Below are 18,173 nucleotides of genomic sequence, written 5' to 3'. Positions count from 1 at the left end.
CTCATTCTTCCATCCAGTGCTGCAAGTCTGGTTCTCAGAGTGGAAATGATAGTTTGGGTCAATAAACCAGAAGATAGAAAATGGAATGGTGATTGTTGTTTTTATCCAGGTGTGCCTAATGACTCACAATTTGCACATTTTCCATAACTGGAATTTTTTCAAAACGTCTGTGAGCAAGGTAAAAAAATGAACCAGTCTGTGGATCATCAACAAGTATCCCCAGATTTTTGGGTGTTTAGGTTCCCCGAGTTAACACTGCTGCTGGTTGAAGGGTTGCTTTGGCAACAGACATCAGGTGATTATAACATTTAGTCAGAAAATCTGACTTAATTATGAAAAAATGGCATAAAAATATGTACCTACTATAGTACCAGGGTGGACCCAAAACAACAGCAGATAACTAACTGTCCACAAGCAGCAGACAGGAGCCAGGTGAGCTGGCTGGTCAGGATTCCTCCTGGAGGTGTTCATGTCCCTCTGGACCAGACCCAGGTCAGGGTATGGGAATACATTTCTCTGCTGGCCTGGGAATGCCATGGGATTCCCCAGGCGGAGCTGGACCAGGGGGCTGCAGGGGGGGAAGGCTACTGAGGGTGCTGTCCCCAGGATCCCGGATCAGGAGGAATACAGCAGATGGACCATCTCTTCACTGACATGACATCAGTCCAGGAACAGGGTAGTTATTTTTGACATATTGAATTATTGCTGAAACACTTGGGCTGAGTTGTTTCCAGGATGTTCAGTTTGTGTGTCCAGGTGTTAACTTTGGACACCACTCAGTGTCTGGGTACAGAAGGCAGTGGACCGTCTTAAACCTGCAGGATGGACAGAGACACAAGTGTTGAGTTTTTTCCACATTAAGAAGTCGAGCTTTACCTTAGCATGGAGGTGTGTCCAGTATTACCATAAGTCAAGGTTAGTGCATCTCTCAAGTCAGAGCTCATGTTTTATCAGGTGTTCTAAAAACAACTACTTTCTATGGCTGAAGGCTAAGTGAGTGAGTCAGTCAGGTTTTTTTTAAACAAAAAGGTTGTGATGGGTTAGCATGCAAGCTCTGAGGTTGAATCTGTGGCATGTTCAAACTAAGACCTCAATACAGTCCAAAGTATAAAAATACATAACCTTTTTTTTCTTGATAAATCAGGCTAAACGTTTTCCGTTTTATGTCAGTATGGATTACTACTTGGGTTGGCGTTCTAAGGTTTGACCCCAATGTAATGATGGTCTTTACACTGGACTCTAATCTGCCTTTATCTTCTGCTTTTAATGGCTTCTTTGTGACTGAGCGGCTTTTCAGGCCATAGCAGCGTTTTGTTCTGGTGCTGATTCCCTCTGGAGCCGTTCTGCTCTGGGACACGCCGACTGATGGAGGTTCCTCCATCAGCCTATTCCCGATATAGGCTGACAGATATCCGCTTTTTACATTGTTTTATGATATCACACACAAAAGCATTTGAGGTGCTTACAGGAACATTAAACTTGTTTAAAGGTGCATTCATCTTAGTGAATGGTAATATCTAAAGTTAATTAAACGATAAATACTCACTCTCAATATTCAAGCAAACAGAAATAATTTTGATCATTCTAAATGACTGAAAACAAAGTTTAACCTTATTTGATGTCAGGTTTTGTGTCGTGTAAATTCTTTCATTCAACTCCAGATCCAAAATGTCACATCAGTTTAAAGAAACATCACAACATTATCCATCCATAGGACAAAGTCTCCCTTTGTCCTGCACTTATACTGTAGTGTACGTTTACTACAATCAGTCTTGCTGACTTCAGTTTCTTTAAAAGTTGTAACTGAGAATCTTACCATTGTTGAAGATGTGCAACCTAAGGTTGGCTACTAGCTTTAACTGAATCTAGGTGTTAAGGCCCAGCAGATAACGGCTAAATGTGCTTGTTAGGTCCCAACTTTAGCCACTGAAGAACATCAAACAGGGTCTACCATCCACACAGTCAGGAGGCTTCATGAAACAGTTAGTTCAGAGCTCTAAACAGGAGCTCAGGTTGTTGGGAAACCTTCAGAAAGTTGATGCAGAAACAGACACTTCCTGCTCACCTGGTGGGGTCTTCAGTCAGAGAAAAGCCCCCAACGATGCTGACCACGTTTCTTCTGTTCTCAAAGCCTCCATAACTCAGAGTGACCTTGTGAAAGACGTGGAGAAATGAGAAATTAGAAGAAAAAACACTAAATCAGGAACACCCTGTTGGTACTGGACGCCCCTTTGGTCCACTGGTCATAAAACATGTGGACACGGTCAGCAGCAATATTCAGTTATGGAGTCAGGACGTAAAACTGCAGTAAGTTGGGGTTTAACTGTACATGTCTCTGTTTAGCCACACTTCATACATTTTTATTAAATAAAAAAAAAATACAAAATGATAAATATTAATATAGATAATTAGATTTCCAAGCTCCTCCTTGAACCTGCAGTCTCCATTGAGCTTATGCCTCACACCTCCCCCACTCAGCTCCTCTAGACTACCAGCAGCAGCAATTAGTCAACACCTGGAGGAACTGTGTGTCTACTGGGTTTATTAGACCAACTACAACACTCATAAGTACGGTTGTAAACGGCATCAATCGGGAAATGTTGTGATGAAGAGCAGAAGGCGGAGTGTTGGAAAGACTAGGAGTCTCTTAAAGAGACAGCGGCCCAATTCAAGGTGTCACATGCAGCTATGATGCAAATTCAATTTTCTTTTAAGTTATGCTTAATATATGCAGTATTTTTATAACAACTGAAGGTTACATAGTTACTTGATTATACAATAAAATAATACATAATACCACCCGTTTAATCACCACACATCTTTCTCTTTTTCACTTTCCTTTAAACCATCCTCTTCTCTTATTCTCACTCATTTTCAGTTATTTACCATTACTCCCCCAGTCCAGGTAGTTTTCTTCAGTGAGTTTTAGTTGCTGATATTTGGATATTTCCCAAAAATGCCACAAGTTGCTGCAATGTGATCAACTAAATTGCTTTATGTGTTGTGCAACTGAAAAGTGTGCCTCATAAAGAGGGCAGAAATCAAAATTCCAAAATGAATGAAATAGTAAGAGGTGCTTGCTAACTCACCTGCTGGAGCACGGTGGGAACGGGCAGCTTCTGCAGGTTCTCCAGGTGAGAGTGGAACAGGTGTGTGTGAGTGAGTGTGACCTCCAGCAGCGCTTCGATGATGTAGCCGATGGTGCAGTCATCTGGGAGGCGGATCTTTTCTGCCGTGGTGATGAAGTTCCCCAAACTGAAACCACAAAATGTTTCAGCATTTAGAACGTTTCCACGACAACAGCTGTTTAAACTCCACACGCTCCAGGTGAATGTGTGACCCGGCTAATGACTGCTAATGTATCTGCAGCGATTTAAACACTAAAAAAAACATACAAGCAAAGAAAAAGCGTATAAAGGCACAACAGTCGTCAAGCTCACCAGCTACCTGAAATACTCAGCAGGATTAGCTGATGTGGTCACAATGGGATTACATAATCTGGTATTTCAGCCTGTTTGTTAAAGGACCAAACTGCCTGAAATGGGTTCTGTGTTTTAACTGGACTTTGTGCAGCTCTGTCCAGAGCTGCTCCAACACTCCGTATTTCTGAACATACTTACACTGCGACAGCTCTGTGGTGCTAGCCTCCATCTTTCTGAACATCTAGTCACAAATCATATCAAATCCTTCCTCTGAACTGCTATCATTCAACCCACCACATCAGTGATGCAGCATCCTCTGCCCTCACTCATCTGGGGCCAAATGTCAGAATGTTCTTTATAGGTTTTGCTGGTAGCAAAGTCACAGAACTGGATCTCATCCACAACAAGAACATCATCTACTAGAGAGGAAGTGGGCCACAAGCTGAAACACTGGAGAGCTGAATGACTAATATAAAACTTTCCACCAATCTGATGCCTTAGTAACCTAAATAACTGATTCAAAGCAGTAATTGTTGAGTTCATATGTCTATTTATTCAATAATGTAGGAGCAAAAATGGTTTTGAAGGAAAGTGTTTTTGCTTTTTTTTTCAAATCAATATGCAGTTTGATTAAAATGTGATTAATTGCAATCAATTAATCACAGATGCTGCAATTAATGCAACAAATTTTTTAAAAACATTTTAATCGAGTCCCACTACTAGTTATTTTATCTCTTTTCATCTCGAATGTCGCTTCCTTACAAACATTGATAATCATCATCACATCTGCTTGTGTAGATTCTTATATTCAGAGGAAATAAATGCAGCGTTTCTCCTGTCGTTCTGTTTCTGATGATAATAACTATGTGACTGTTGGCCCACCTGGCCCAGGGGCTCATTTTCAGAGCCAGACCTCGACTGATGCAGAACCCCGCTCCCCCTGTGGCGAACCAGAACTTCACAGACACCTGAAATGAAGAAGATGGCAAATCAGCCAAATGCTACCAGGTCAAAAGAGAAAAACACAAAACGTCACGGCTTAAAACGCCGGCCGGTTCAAATCTGCTAACTCTAAACAGGTTTATACGTGATGCAGTGAGAGGAGCAGGAAACAGAGTAAGGTTTAAGCAGACTGACCGTTCCGTCGCTCTTCACCCTCTCTGCAGCCTCTATGGGATGGTCCAGACTGGGCCGGCCCAGGTAGATGTCCTGGCTGTGATGGTATGAGGACAGCAGTCGCAGCAGACTGGGCAGGATCACATAGTTATCATCATCCACATGGCAGAACCACCTACAACACACAGAACATCAGCAGCACACATTGGTCAAAAAAGTCATCATCATCATCATCATCATCAATAGCTGGATGTTTGGTTCAGTCTAAATCCTTCAGTCAGATTCTAGTCCTGATGAGACTCATGTCTCAGATTAAAAGCACAGGTCGAAAATAACCTTTAAGCAAGTATTAAACATACTTTTGATTAAGTTGTAATTCTGTGTTAAAAAAAATTATTCTGAACTCGATTTCATGTTTTTATTGACTGGAAACAGAAAATCATAGATTACTGCTGGAGAACATCAGTCTGTATGAAAACAATGTATAATCTGTGTTTCAGTTGGTGAAGGAATTACTGAAGGAAATTAACTTTTCAATAACATTCTGAGTTATTGGATGGGTCTGTATTTTCTTATGAAAGTCCCAGACTCTAGAGTTGATTTTCAGATGGATGTACTGAAGCAAGTACGAAAAAAAGCAAGAAAGGAAGAAAGAAAAAGAAAGAAGGCAAAAAAGAAAACAATAAAGAACAAAAGAGACAACGAAAGCCCAGAAATACAAACATTTCTCGGTACATTTTGAGACGTTGAAAAACCAAACTCCAGATAGGAACCCTGACATCGTATCTGTGTTTCAGAACGTCCGACTCACTTCTTCTGGGACTCGATGAATTTATCGTACTCCACAGACATCTTGCAGCACAGAGCCTGTCGGTTGTGAGCAGCTGAGCAGTTGGTGTTGATGATGTTAGTTCCTGAGGCAGAGACATCCCAGAATAATCCGGCGTACAGACAGGCTGAACAGGTCAGAACAGCAACACTCTTCACTTCAGCTGCTTACCTGTCTTCAGCTGCAGCTCCCTGTCGTCACCATCAGTGAAGAAGTAGGTCTGGAACAGAGAGGCCCCTTAGTGTGTTAAAGGGAACAAACAGCAGTTCACACCACCTGTTATGAGGGCCAATCAGATCATCTGCTGGCAGTTATGAAATGATCAGAGCAAAACATTATGACCACCATAGGCTTCTTGGCATCTGCAGCCTTTTCGCTTAGTGTGCAAGCTTCACTAGCTGAGACATGGAGCTGCTTGCATGTGACTGTGGTTTTAGAACAAAGAGACCATGAGATGTTGATGCAAACATTTTGTGCATCACTCATTTTGATCCCGGTCTATTGTATGCAGAACAGAATCTGATTCTGTTTTCCATATGCTAATGAGAATGAGAGATGAGTTGGGCATCTTGACACAACGAGTTACAGACAATCCTAGATATGACTGTTCACCATGATAAACAAACATCTGTGGTGCACCAACGGCAAAAACATTGATGTTTGTACATTTAGTGACAAATATTTGTTGACTAAAATACAAAATACAAAAAACTCAACGCAACGCTGGAGATCAGAGGAGAAAGGCTCAAACTGTGGACCAGCATTTATGAGAGAAGTTAAGTTCAACCAGCTGTAGTGGAATCAGATGTTAATCATTTCTGTAATTGCACCAATATGCGACCCTCTGTGCACATGGAGACTGAAATAAACAGCAGTGGAAAGACTTTAAATTAACTGTCAGCAACAAATCTTCGTTTTACTGCTGGCATGAAGACCTGGCTGCTCTCTGCCGGTGTGAGTTGTGTGTTTGTGTGTGTTCAGAACTTGGTGGGCCAAGGATTCAAAGCTCAAACACAGCAAACTGCTGTAGATGCAGACTGCATGGACATTTCCTCTGAAAGCTCAACTGTTTCAGATCATCAAACATTTAAATATAAGACTAAGATATCCTGAGTAAACATTAAAGTTTCCAAATGTGATTTGGTCTATTAGGGAAAAAGGCTAATCAGACCAACCTGTAAATAACCAGTTTTGCCTTTAGCAGGAACATCCAGCATCCAGAAAACTCCTCTGTCTTCTATCCAGTGCTCCAAGCGCTAACTAGCAACAACCAATCAGAGCCAAGGGGCTGGTCTTAGTGCTGGCAATCACCTGGTGACCAAGCTGCTCATCCTTCCTAGCTCCACCTCCTTTGCTCTCTGCTACGCTACAATTTCTTTCAATAGAGGCATGAGGCGTTGCTTTTTGAGCTCTTCCCGCCTGATGTGCAGAATCTTTTGATTCTGCACATCAGGCAGTAATCAGGCCCGGCTGAGGGTAATGAAACCAAACGCGAATAGTTTGATTTATGTGTTGCTTTGGAAATCTTTCAACCTACTCCAAGCTGCCAGATAGCTTCAGGGCTAAATAACTTTTATCAGTTAATTAAAAAAGCTTTTTGCATTTACTCAGGTTATACTTGTCTGACATATAAAATATTTTAATCAGAGCAAAAATAAAACAAATCAAAATAAATAATAATGAGTAGGGATGCACCGACATCTTTATCTGATATTAATATTGTTTTTATGGCCAATAACTGATATTTTATACATATATATTTCACTTCTCTTTTCACACCGTGGAAAAAAGCAGTCACACACTGACTTCATAGCTGCTTCAGTTAAGATCCACAGTCCTTTGCTGCATCACTGTCTTTGTCACATGACCAACTTTCTCTCCTCTCCCTCCAGAAACAAACGGCAGCAAGATGGAAATAAATATTGGTTTTATTCATGGGACCGATACCGATGTGAGTGCAGATATGTTGTGCTTCTATAAATATGAAGCAACAACTTCTTCACACCACTGCGGCTGAACAATTAAAATTATTTTACAAGCTACACAAAAAAAGCAAACAGGTCCCAACAAAATATCAGCAGATGAAATAGCATAATAACATAATATATTGACTCCTCATTTTTCTCCAAATGATATAGCATGCCCAGCTGCATCACTCACCTGTTCCTTGGCTTGGGACACCCAGGTCTGGATCAGCAGCTTCAGTCTGGACCTGTGGTACTTCCTGGTGGTCTTCACTGCGATGAAAATGTCCTTCAGCTCCAGCTGGTCAGTATTCCTAGGCCCTGATTCCACAGTTCTCTTGGGAGAGTGAACGTCAGTTCTAGCAGCTGCTCCTATGACCTCTGAACTCCTACTGAGCCCTGTGGCCATGTCGGTACCGCCAGCGCTGGCGGTACCTGCTGGTAGGTCGTCATGGTGAGTCTGCTCTGCTGAGACAGACTTAGCGTGGGGTCGGGGCTGAGGCGGCTCCAGCTGGCGGGGGGGCGACTGGAGGGCCGGGATGAGCAGCAACAGGAGGGAGCAGAGAGCAAGAGAGAACAGAAAGCAGGACTTACTGACGCCCACCGAGGCTATGTGCATCCTGGCTGGCCAATGGGGCGGGGTCATCAGCCTCCAGGGCTGCAGTCGCTCCCAACACCGTCCTGGGCTGGCATCATTCCATCACATGGAGACCTGCAGGGGGCAGTCAGAACCTTCACTCAAAGCAACAAATATCCTGTAATAACAATACAAAATGAGTCAAATCGATCTTGCAAAAAATAATAATAACCACTGTCATTTATCATGATTAGCATTTGCAATTGAAAACACTTTGCATTTAGCAGAGCTTGCTCTGAAAGCAGGAAAATTAGTGATCTGCAGTTGCCTGAGCTCACTTTCATAAATAATTTTAGATATAAACAGTATTGTTTTAAAGTATTATGTGTGCACATGGTGCCATTTTTTAGCACAGTCAAGTAACTATGTTACCTTCAGTTGTTATAGAAATGCTGTATCAAATGTGACTCCAAAAACACTTGACTTTGCAATTTCATGCCTAGAAATTGGGCCTCTGCTCTTTCTGAAACTCCGCCTTCCAGAAGTTATCACAACATGGCTCTTCAGTTCCCACAAGTATGAATCCAAACACTCAACCTCCATCTTGGTAGGGAAGCGCATCGCAAAACACATGGAGGAGCTTTGCAGTCAATGTTTAAACTGATTTGTAAAGGAGGTCCAACTCTTTTCATGAATATAAGATTCTGGTGACTGGCAGAGTAAGTACATGTAGTTACACATGCGTATGCTACATGGCCGTCCTAGCTTGCAGATAAAAACTACATTAGCTTAGCTAATTTTGCTAGTTTGGCAGTAAGTACTAGTGTAAATATCACTGATATTTACCTTATCATTACACAGACGTGGGTAGTTTACTCAGAAATTGTTATTGAGTAATAGTTGTAATGTATTTATATTATATACAAGTTAAATGAGAGCGAGGGGAGAGCTAATCCTAAGCTTGTTTCTTGTTGTCATAGCAACTCCACTGTAATTGTCATCAGAGTTTGTTACTAGGGGTGCACCGAGTTATCGGCCAGTCGAGTTATCTGCGCCGATTTCCTTAATTTTGGGAGATAGGTGATTGATCGACACATGTGAAGTCGATCTTATCCACCGATCTTATCTTACCAATATTGCAATTAAACTTGAATTTTTCCAGTGAGCGACATTAAAAGCTATTTCTATCCTATTCTGTTCTATTCTATTCATTTAATAACAAACAAAAAAAAAATTGCATTCATTGCTGCTAAACATATGAAATTGTGGTTAGCTTTTCATGAGCAGCATGCCATTTAACCTTTGTTCAATAAGCAATGACGACGGTATACTTTCTTTCTATATCGTAATAGATCAATCCCCAGAATTTAAAAACTATATAGGATTAAATAATGAATAACAGAGCATAAAGTATGTGTGTTTTCTAGCTTTGATTAGTAGGGTAACTGTAACCTGGTTGTTGTTATAATTACACAAAATGTCTTTTTTTGTTGTTGTTTGTATTGCTCTCTACCTGACCGAAAAGCTGTCATTGTTTTGAATGTGTTACTTTAAGAACAGTAGCCCCTCCTTTTTATTTCTTCTTCTATGGTTTTGTCTTTAAAATGTTTGCGTCCCTTAGGCCCTCCCCTTTTGTCATGTTGTCCTGCGGGAGAGGTGTGTCCTATTTACTTTCTATCTAAATACTTCCAGTTTATTTGTAGATTTATTAAGTTGATTTCTGTTATGTATTTTGGTTTGTGTAGGACTTGGAGCGGGCAGCTTATAACTATTGTTTTTCTGTTGGATATTTTCGTCAGGTATGTTGTATAAAAAAGGTTTATTTTATTTAATGTGAGACATGATCCCCGCCCTTTTGTCATGTTGTCCTGCGGGAGAGGACTTGGAGCGGGCAGCTTGTAACTATTGTTTTTCTGTTGGATATTTTCGTCAGAATAAATCTTTGAAAGCCAAACAGAGTCACGGCCTGACTAACATCGAATAACCAGCACAACGCAGAAGGGATCCGGTTACACTTGGTGCCGTTTGACCCGCTGTAACGTCGAATCTCCACTGCTGCAGCTGCTGCTACGTTGTCCCTTTCCCGCCTTTGACGTCTTGCTCCGCCTTTGCCCTGCGCTTTGACTGGCAGGCGTTGGCGCGCTGTATCCTAGCAAGGAAGTAACTGTTTATGTTGGTCTCCTTTTTTTGTGCACCTCGTTTTATACAAGTGGAGAGGGGAAATAAGTGAAGAATAATTGAAAAAGTTTTTTTAATTTTATAAAAGTTTTTTTGTGTGTTTTGGGACAATAAAACCAATCTTAAAACAGTACAATCAACAAATAATAATAATAATAAACAAAATGTAAAGACATGAAACCAGTCTGTTTATTACCCTTTACCTGTAGATAAGGCTGGTTGTTTTTTTGTTTCTTTTGCTGACTGTTGCATATGAGTTCTTGTGTGACTGATTTGTTTTTACACTGTTTGGGTATCTGCATTTTATTTTTGACATCGCTTCTTTTTGATCCACTGTTATTTTCCATAGTTTTTGTCTGTTGTTTGATGAAATGTCTGACACTGAGGTACCTTTTAAAGGTGATGAAGTGGACCGGAAGGTCACTTTTAGTTTGGGGAGGGGCCAACATTACATGTCATTTGGAAGGGGTAGACCTATGCCTTTTAGTCCATATGAATTTTCTGTTGATCAGCTTGGGATTAACCCCCCACCTGTCCCTGCTGCTGCTTCTACACCCATTGGCAAAGCAAGGTCTGACCCTACCCAACTTGTTTCTACTGAGGCTCTCAGTGGGGTGATTGCTGATCTGGCTAAGCAGATTGGGGACGCCATTACGACGAATCTCAATGGACTAAACCCACAAAGTCAGTCACAGTCTCAGGTTGCTGACAGCCAACCCAGCGACCTGACCGATCAGTCACAAATGAGGTTTGTTGTTCAGTCTGATATTAGAGCACCTCCATATTTCAAAGGTGACCACTCTGACACCTTCTCCATCCAGGAATGGGAGGGTTTGATGAGATGCTATCTGTCAAGGATGAGATGTGTGGACCCTGTAGAAATGTGTGAGATCATCACATCCAGACTTATTGGGAAAGCCAGAGATGTGGTTCAGGTGTCGCTTCGTTGCCAGCCTCAGTCATGTAGTGACAAGTTGGTTTCTACTGTTTTTGATATTTTGAAACGCAACTTTGGTGAGCTGATCTTCTCCAGTTTGCCGATGAGAGACTTCTATAACATCCTGCCTGCTGATGGAGAGACAGCCATGGACTACTGGATTCGACTGAACAAGTCTATTGAAGCGGCTGATGAGTGTTTGCGTAGGAGGGGGAAGCAGGTGGAGGATCCAGGAGCTGAAGTTGTTACAATGTTCATCAACCATTGTCCTGATCCTGGTCTAGCTCTTTCCTTCCAGCTGAAACCTGTGGAGGAGTGGACTACTGCTGAGGTCCAGAGCCGCCTTGATAACCGTGTTGCAAGTCTTAGGAAGCCGATGGTCACTACAAATAGGACTCTTGGTTCGTCTGCAGGCCCTGTTCTCTCTTGTCTTCCTCAGCTTGGTGCTCAAACGCCTAGTGCTGCGTTGTCAGCTGATGCTACACCATTTGCTGTCCGTTTTCCCCAAGCTGCTTTAGCATGTGATCGTTCCTCAGCTTCAGGGCCCTTGAATCAGCAGCCACAGCAGCATGTTGCTCCACAATCTACATCCTTTCAGAATACAGGTCCACCCCAGCCACCTTTTTCCTCCAGTTCAGGAGTTGACCCGCCTCCTCAGATGACAGAGATGTTCGATAAGGTTCTGTCTCTGTGTGCAGCTTCTCTTGCTACAAAACAGAGTGGTCAACATGTGAGGAGTTACACACGTGGTTCTAAACGTCCTCAGCATGCACCATGCAGGGTTTGTTGCTCGGAGGAGCATACCACACACTCACACTGCAGATTGTTCAGACTGTGTCTCAACTGCTTCGGCTCAGGACACATTAAAAGGGATTGTCCTCAGCCTGCTCATCACACACCGCAGCTGTCCTCCCAGTATCCTAATTTAAACTAGAGAGCCCGTGTGATGAGAGGGGAAGCATGGGCAGAGTGGATAATACCCTCACGACTACACTGGATGCACGCTCTGTTTATACTGAGTGTTGCAATACTTCACCTGAGAACAGTGAAGTGATTTTCTTGGGGTCACAGAGAGTCCAGAGGGCTAGTGATTTGTTTTATGCCTCAGTTTCAGTTAGTGACCGGACTACACTGAGGGGTATGTTGGACTCTGGGAGTATGTCGTGCACATTGAGCGTGGAGGCAGAGAGCAAACTAAGAGCCGCAGGTGTTGATTTGATCCCTCTTGCAGTCCCAGAGAATGTGGTGCTCGTTGGGTGTGGTGGCCTTCTCACGCAGCCTCGATACATCTATGAGTTGGACATTGAGATCTATGGCTTCAGATTTACAGTACCGACATTTTTGATACCTGGCCAACATGATGAATTCATCATTGGTAGCAATGTGCTCCGGCCCCTTATTCAAAGAATGAAAACTGATTCGAGGTACTGGGAACTCATTACATCTAACACTGCAAACCCAGAGTGTGAGGAGTTTTTGCAGCTTCTGAGTTGTGTTTCTCAGTGGTCAAACTCTACTTCACCTGACAAGATTGGAACAGTTAGGCTCAGACAGGCTGTTACCCTCCTTCCTCGTCAGGAGTATGTGGTTTGGGGTAAGCTCCCATCCACTGCACCACTGTCACTGGGAGGCACTGTGGTTGTCGAGCCGTCATCTGCTCGTTCCACTCCAAAAAACATTTTGGTGGGTCGTGTAGTCACACCCATGTGGGGGGATCGTTGGGTCCCTATGAAGGTCCTCAACCCAACAGAAAAACCTCTGATACTGCGCCGCAATGCTAAAATCGCTGATGTCTTTCCATGTGTTGCTGTGGAGGACTTTGCGTTCAGTCAGGGGAGATCGGAACTGTACTGCAACCATTCAGCTGTTTCAACAGGTTCATCACATCACAGTGCTGATCCAGTGCAGATGCTGAGAGACTGTGGTCTGCATGACATTGACATAGAGAGCTGTGAGGTGTCAGATGAGTCTAAAAGAAGGCTGGCTGAACTCGTGGTTTCTTACCAGGATGTGTTCTCCAGGGGAAAACTGGATTGTGGTGAGGCTAGGGATTTTGTTCATCGCATTCACTTGACTGATGACCAGCCATTTCGCTTACCTTATCGACGCATACCACCAGCACATTATCAGCAGTTGAGGGAGGTCTTGTCTGAGATGGAGATGACGGGTATCATAAGGAAGTCTATTAGTGAATATGCCTCCCCGCTTGTTATGGTGTGGAAAAAGTCTGGGGACATGAGGATATGCACTGACTTCCGCTGGCTTAATGCTAAGACCGTTAAGGATGCCCATCCATTGCCCCATCAGTCTGACTGCCTTGCTGCTCTTGGTGGGAATGCGCTGTTCAGCACCATGGACTTGACCTCTGGTTTCTACAACATCCCTCTCCATGAGTCCGACAAACATTACACTGCTTTTACCACGCCGCTTGGACTTTATGAGTACAACCGTCTCCCACAAGGGTTATGCAACAGCCCAGCTTCCTTCATGAGGATGATGCTTAACATTTTTGGTGACTTGAACTTTTCCAGCCTCCTCTGCTATCTAGATGACCTGTTGGTATTTGCACCGTCTGAGGAGGAGTCGTTAAGGAGGCTGGAGGTTGTTTTCTGTCGCCTGAGAGCAAACAACTTGAAGCTGGCCCAGAAAAAGTGTCACTTTCTCAGGAGGTCTGTGAGGTTCTTGGGCCATGTTGTGGAAGCTGGTGGTGTTTCTGTTGATCAGGAGAAGGTAAGGGTCATCTCAGGGTTTGAAAGAAAAGACCTCATGAAGGAGGATGGCTGTACTCCGTGCCAGAAGAAGGTGAGGTCATTCTTGGGCATGGTGCTATTCTATCAGCACTTTATTCCAGCTTGTTCCCGCATCGCAAAGCCTCTTTATGCCCTCACCGCAGGTCAGAAACGTAAAGTAAAGAGCGCAGGACATGGGAAAGCTGGAACCTTTCGTGTTCTGACTCCCCAGGACTGGACTCCAGCTTGTGAGAAAGCGTTTGGAGACCTTAAACCTGCACTTCTCAACTGTGTGGTGCTGGCACATCCTGATTTTGAGAAGCCATTTATTCTCTCAACCGATGCTTCATTGGATGGGCTCGGTGCTGTTTTGTCGCAGGTCCCAGCTGATGGAGAGATTGCTAGACCTGTTGCTTTTGCCAGCAAGACTCTCAGCCGCAGCCAGGCCAACTATCCTGCACACAGGCTCGAGTTCCTAGCCTTAAAGTGGGCTGTATGTGATAAGTTCAGCCACTGGCTGAAGGGTCACAGGTTTACTGTGTGGACGGATAATAATCCTCTCACATATATCCTGACCAAGCCCAAACTGGATGCCTGTGAACAGCGCTGGGTCTCTAAGCTTGCTCCATACACCTTTGAGATCAGGTATGTTCCAGGGAGACAGAATGTGGTGGCAGATGCTCTGAGCAGAGTTCCTTTTGTGAAGCCTTTGGCTGATCGCCTTCTGTCAGAACCTTGTCAGGAACTTTTGGAGCATGTCTGTGAGGTCCCTGATCATGCTGTGCAGGATGTTTTCCGTTTGACCTGTCAGCTTCAATCAGTGGACAGCTCTTCCTCCATTACAGCTGACACGTCCATGACCTGTGCCGAAGTCTCCTCTCTTTTGTCATCTGCCTGCAGTGGAGATGCTGGTCAGACTCAGCATGCAGCATCTTTAGCTGATCATCTGGGCATGATAATCCCACACACCACAGGTCCATCAACAGCTCTTTGTCTAACTGACCTGGTCTCTCACCAGAAAAACGATCCTGTTGTTTCCAGAGTTGTCCTGTACGTTGAGCGGGGACGCCGTCCATCAAGGCGGGAACGCTTTGGTGAAAATCAACTGGCTCTAAAAATTCTGAAGCAGTGGGATAAACTAACATTGCTGAATGGCGTTCTTTACCGTGTCATAAAAGACCCTCTGACAAAAGGTAAGCGCTTCCAGTTTGTGGTCCCTGATGCTTTGAAGTCTGTGGTTCTGACTGGTGTCCATGATAATGCAGGTCATCAGGGCCAACCACGAACATTCTCCTTGGCTCGTCATCGTTTCTTTTGGCATGACATGGAAAGAGATGTGCGAGATTACGTGAGAAAATGTCCCAGATGTGTCCTCAGTAAAACCCCACAGCCTGCTGTGAGAGCCCCTCTGGAGAACATCAGGACCAGTGCTCCGATGGAGCTGGTGTGTATTGATTTCTGGTCAGCTGAGGACAGTAACAACAAGTCTGTGGATGTTCTGGTGATCACTGATCACTTCACAAAGTTAGCACATGCTTTCCCGTGTCAGGATCAAACTGCTAAACGAGTTGCAAAAAAGTTATGGGATGGGTTTTTCTGTGTTTATGGCTTCCCACAGCGCATTCACTCAGATCAGGGTGCAAATTTTGAGAGTGAGCTGCTGGCTGAGCTTTTAGAGTTGAGTGGTGTCAGTAAATCGCACACCTCACCCTACCACCCAATGGGTAATGGGACTGCAGAGAGATTCAATCGCACCCTGGGCAACATGTTGAGATCTCTTCCTCCACGTTCGAAGCATAAATGGCCTCAGATGATCCAGTCTCTGACTTTTGCCTACAACTGCACGGTTCATGAGACCACAGGCTTTGCACCGTTCTATCTGATGTTTGGGAGGATTCCCAGGCTGCCTGTTGACCTTGTTTTTCGGAACGTTCTTCATGATGATGCTATTTGTGACTACCACACTTATGTCAAATCACTGGTTGAAGATTTACGTTCTGCCATGCTAATGGCTGAGAAGAACACCAGTGCAGAGCAGAAACATCAATGTGACCAGTACAACAAGAGAGTCAAGGGTCACCCTCTGTCAGTTGGAGATCAGGTCCTGGTGGCAAACAAGGGAGCCAGAGGAAAGCGAAAGCTTTCTGATAAATGGGAGCCTGTGATGTACACGGTGGTTGCCTCCAAACCTGCTCTCCATATTTATCGTGTTAGAGATCGTCACGGCAATGAGCGTGTGGTGCATCGCAACCTCCTTCTTGACGTGAACTTTTTACCTGTGGGGATGACCTTGGATGGGAATGTGAACCGCCAGGTTGATAGTGTGGTTCGAGTCCCCCCGGTTCCTGATTCACATGGAACAGGAAGATTTAGTGAGGCTCCTAGTGCTGTTCCTGCTGAGCCTTCCCTACCCGACTCCCTGTCCTGCAGTGATGGGGATGACCGTACTGCTTCATGGGTTCAGGATGTGTCCTTGGCTCCATCAGTTGGAAATAGTGACCTGCCTCATGACTCTGAAAACTCCTCTATGGAAACAGGGGTACTGGCGACTGCTGGTTCCTTACCTCATCTTCCTGATGCTGCTGGCTCTGTTCATCCTCCAGACAGGGTGGGTGAGGATGTTGTTCGCCGCCTAACTTCACGCTTTGGGAGGGTAATTAAACCAGTCTGTCGCCTGATAGAGTCCATGGCCGTCATTGAGGCGCTTTATGATAAGGATAATGTTCAAACTGTTATTGACGTGTGAGTTTCCAAATTCTCATGTGATTCCTGCCATTGGCTAGGATTGTATTTGTCTTGGTTTGCATAAGCTTCAGTACCATTTATGTGTTTACTCTGTATGGGGGGGTGTAAAAGGCACCTCTTGTTGTCCATGGAATACTGTGAGATTTTGCTGGGCGTCGAGCGATCTCTAGTCTCCTGACCCTATTGTAGGGTAGCTGTTTGGCTGATGTGTTACATTGTTGCAAAAATAATAAAATAAAATTCTACTGCTACTAAGTGTCTTTATCACTGTTTTTTATTTTGTGTAATTCTAGGGGGGTGAATGTAACCTGGTTGTTGTTATAATTACACAAAATGTCTTTTTTTGTTGTTGTTTGTATTGCTCTCTACCTGACCGAAAAGCTGTCATTGTTTTGAATGTGTTACTTTAAGAACAGTAGCCCCTCCTTTTTATTTCTTCTTCTATGGTTTTGTCTTTAAAATGTTTGCGTCCCTTAGGCCCTCCCCTTTTGTCATGTTGTCCTGCGGGAGAGGTGTGTCCTATTTACTTTCTATCTAAATACTTCCAGTTTATTTGTAGATTTATTAAGTTGATTTCTGTTATGTATTTTTGTTTGTGTAGGACTTGGAGCGGGCAGCTTGTAACTATTGTTTTTCTGTTGGATATTTTCGTCAGGTATGTTGTATAAAAAAGGTTTATTTTATTTAATGTGAGACATGATCCCCGCCCTTTTGTCATGTTGTCCTGCGGGAGAGGACTTGGAGCGGGCAGCTTGTAACTATTGTTTTTCTGTTGGATATTTTCGTCAGAATAAATCTTTGAAAGCCAAACAGAGTCACGGCCTGACTAACATCGAATAACCAGCACAACGCAGAAGGGATCCGGTTACATAACGACATAACTGTGTAGATGTGTGGTTCAGATACAAATAAAAATCTAGTTTGAAAATGAGTCCCGTTCTGTGTGAAGGAGGCAGCAGGGGCCACAGGGAGGCATCACCCAACTGAAGGAGACTCCTGTAAAGGTTGTGTCTTAGGCATCATGGGGCAGATTTCTGGTTAACTTCGTTTTAATGGTTTCAACAGATAAAACTGACAGAAAACAATTTCAGAACTTTGCCACCACACTGGAAACCCCTGAAGAAGTTATTGTTAAGTCAAAATAGAGTCCTTCTCATTAGCATATTTCTTCTTCTTGGCTACATGAAATTAAAGGAAGTCATTTCCGGCTCTTTAAATGGCGCTTTGGAGCCGCGGTAGCATGATTGCCCAAATAATCCCTGATCCCAACGAAGTAATGAATCCCGAGTTATCCTGGGCGCGTTTTCAGGTTCAACACCTGGAAGAGTAGAACTCTGAACAGACATTCACAAAGTGGAACAAAGAATATCACCTATCAGCAACTTACCCTCATAAGGTCCTTCTGTTTTACACTATAGAGAAGCAACAGAAACGAACCCCAAACAGCCCTGTTAGTTCTAAACGGCGCCAAGTAAAGACCGGAACCGGAGCCAGCGTGTTCCTTCAGGTTCTGACGGCGGTGCAAACCGAGCCTCTGGTCCCAGACAGCCGTCTATCTGAGGACAGGACAGCAACAGAAAGACGAGTTATTCTTCCGAACTCTGACACACATTCCTAAAACTCGAGCTGCATCCGAGGAGGTAAAGCAAATCCGGTTCAAACCTTCAAAATAAAAC

At 43.8% G+C, this 18,173-nt stretch overlaps 1 protein-coding gene across 1 annotated transcript; it reads right to left on the bottom strand.

Moving 5' to 3' along the window:
* Nucleotides 1-655: 655 nt before the first annotated feature.
* Nucleotides 656-18,136, bottom strand: rfng (RFNG O-fucosylpeptide 3-beta-N-acetylglucosaminyltransferase). The gene is made up of 9 exons (XM_014475285.2): nucleotides 17,885-18,136; nucleotides 7,528-8,043; nucleotides 5,539-5,587; nucleotides 5,350-5,452; nucleotides 4,560-4,713; nucleotides 4,305-4,390; nucleotides 3,090-3,255; nucleotides 2,066-2,151; nucleotides 656-815 (listed from the first exon to the last, which is right to left on the bottom strand). Exons 2-9 carry the CDS (start codon nucleotides 7,975-7,977, stop codon nucleotides 740-742), a joined length of 1,170 nt encoding a protein of 389 aa, XP_014330771.1. The 5' UTR covers nucleotides 7,978-8,043; nucleotides 17,885-18,136; the 3' UTR covers nucleotides 656-739.
* Between the last annotated feature and the right edge of the window lie 37 nt (nucleotides 18,137-18,173).

Source organism: Xiphophorus maculatus, chromosome 10 (genome assembly GCF_002775205.1).
Source record: "Xiphophorus maculatus strain JP 163 A chromosome 10, X_maculatus-5.0-male, whole genome shotgun sequence".
NCBI classification, from domain to species: domain Eukaryota; kingdom Metazoa; phylum Chordata; class Actinopteri; order Cyprinodontiformes; family Poeciliidae; genus Xiphophorus; species Xiphophorus maculatus.
This window is presented reverse-complemented; position numbering and strand designations above follow the sequence as displayed.

Coding starts and splice junctions, on each gene's coding strand:
- rfng (XM_014475285.2), bottom strand. CDS start 7,977: ATGACCCCGCCCCATTGGCCAGCCAGGATGCACATAGCCTCGGTGGGC. Junction 4,714..5,349: donor TTCATCGAGTCCCAGAAGAA/GTGAGTCGGACG, acceptor TGTGTGTTGTAG/GTGGTTCTGCCATGTGGATG. Junction 3,256..4,304: donor AAAATGAGCCCCTGGGCCAG/GTGGGCCAACAG, acceptor TTGTGGTTTCAG/TTTGGGGAACTTCATCACCA.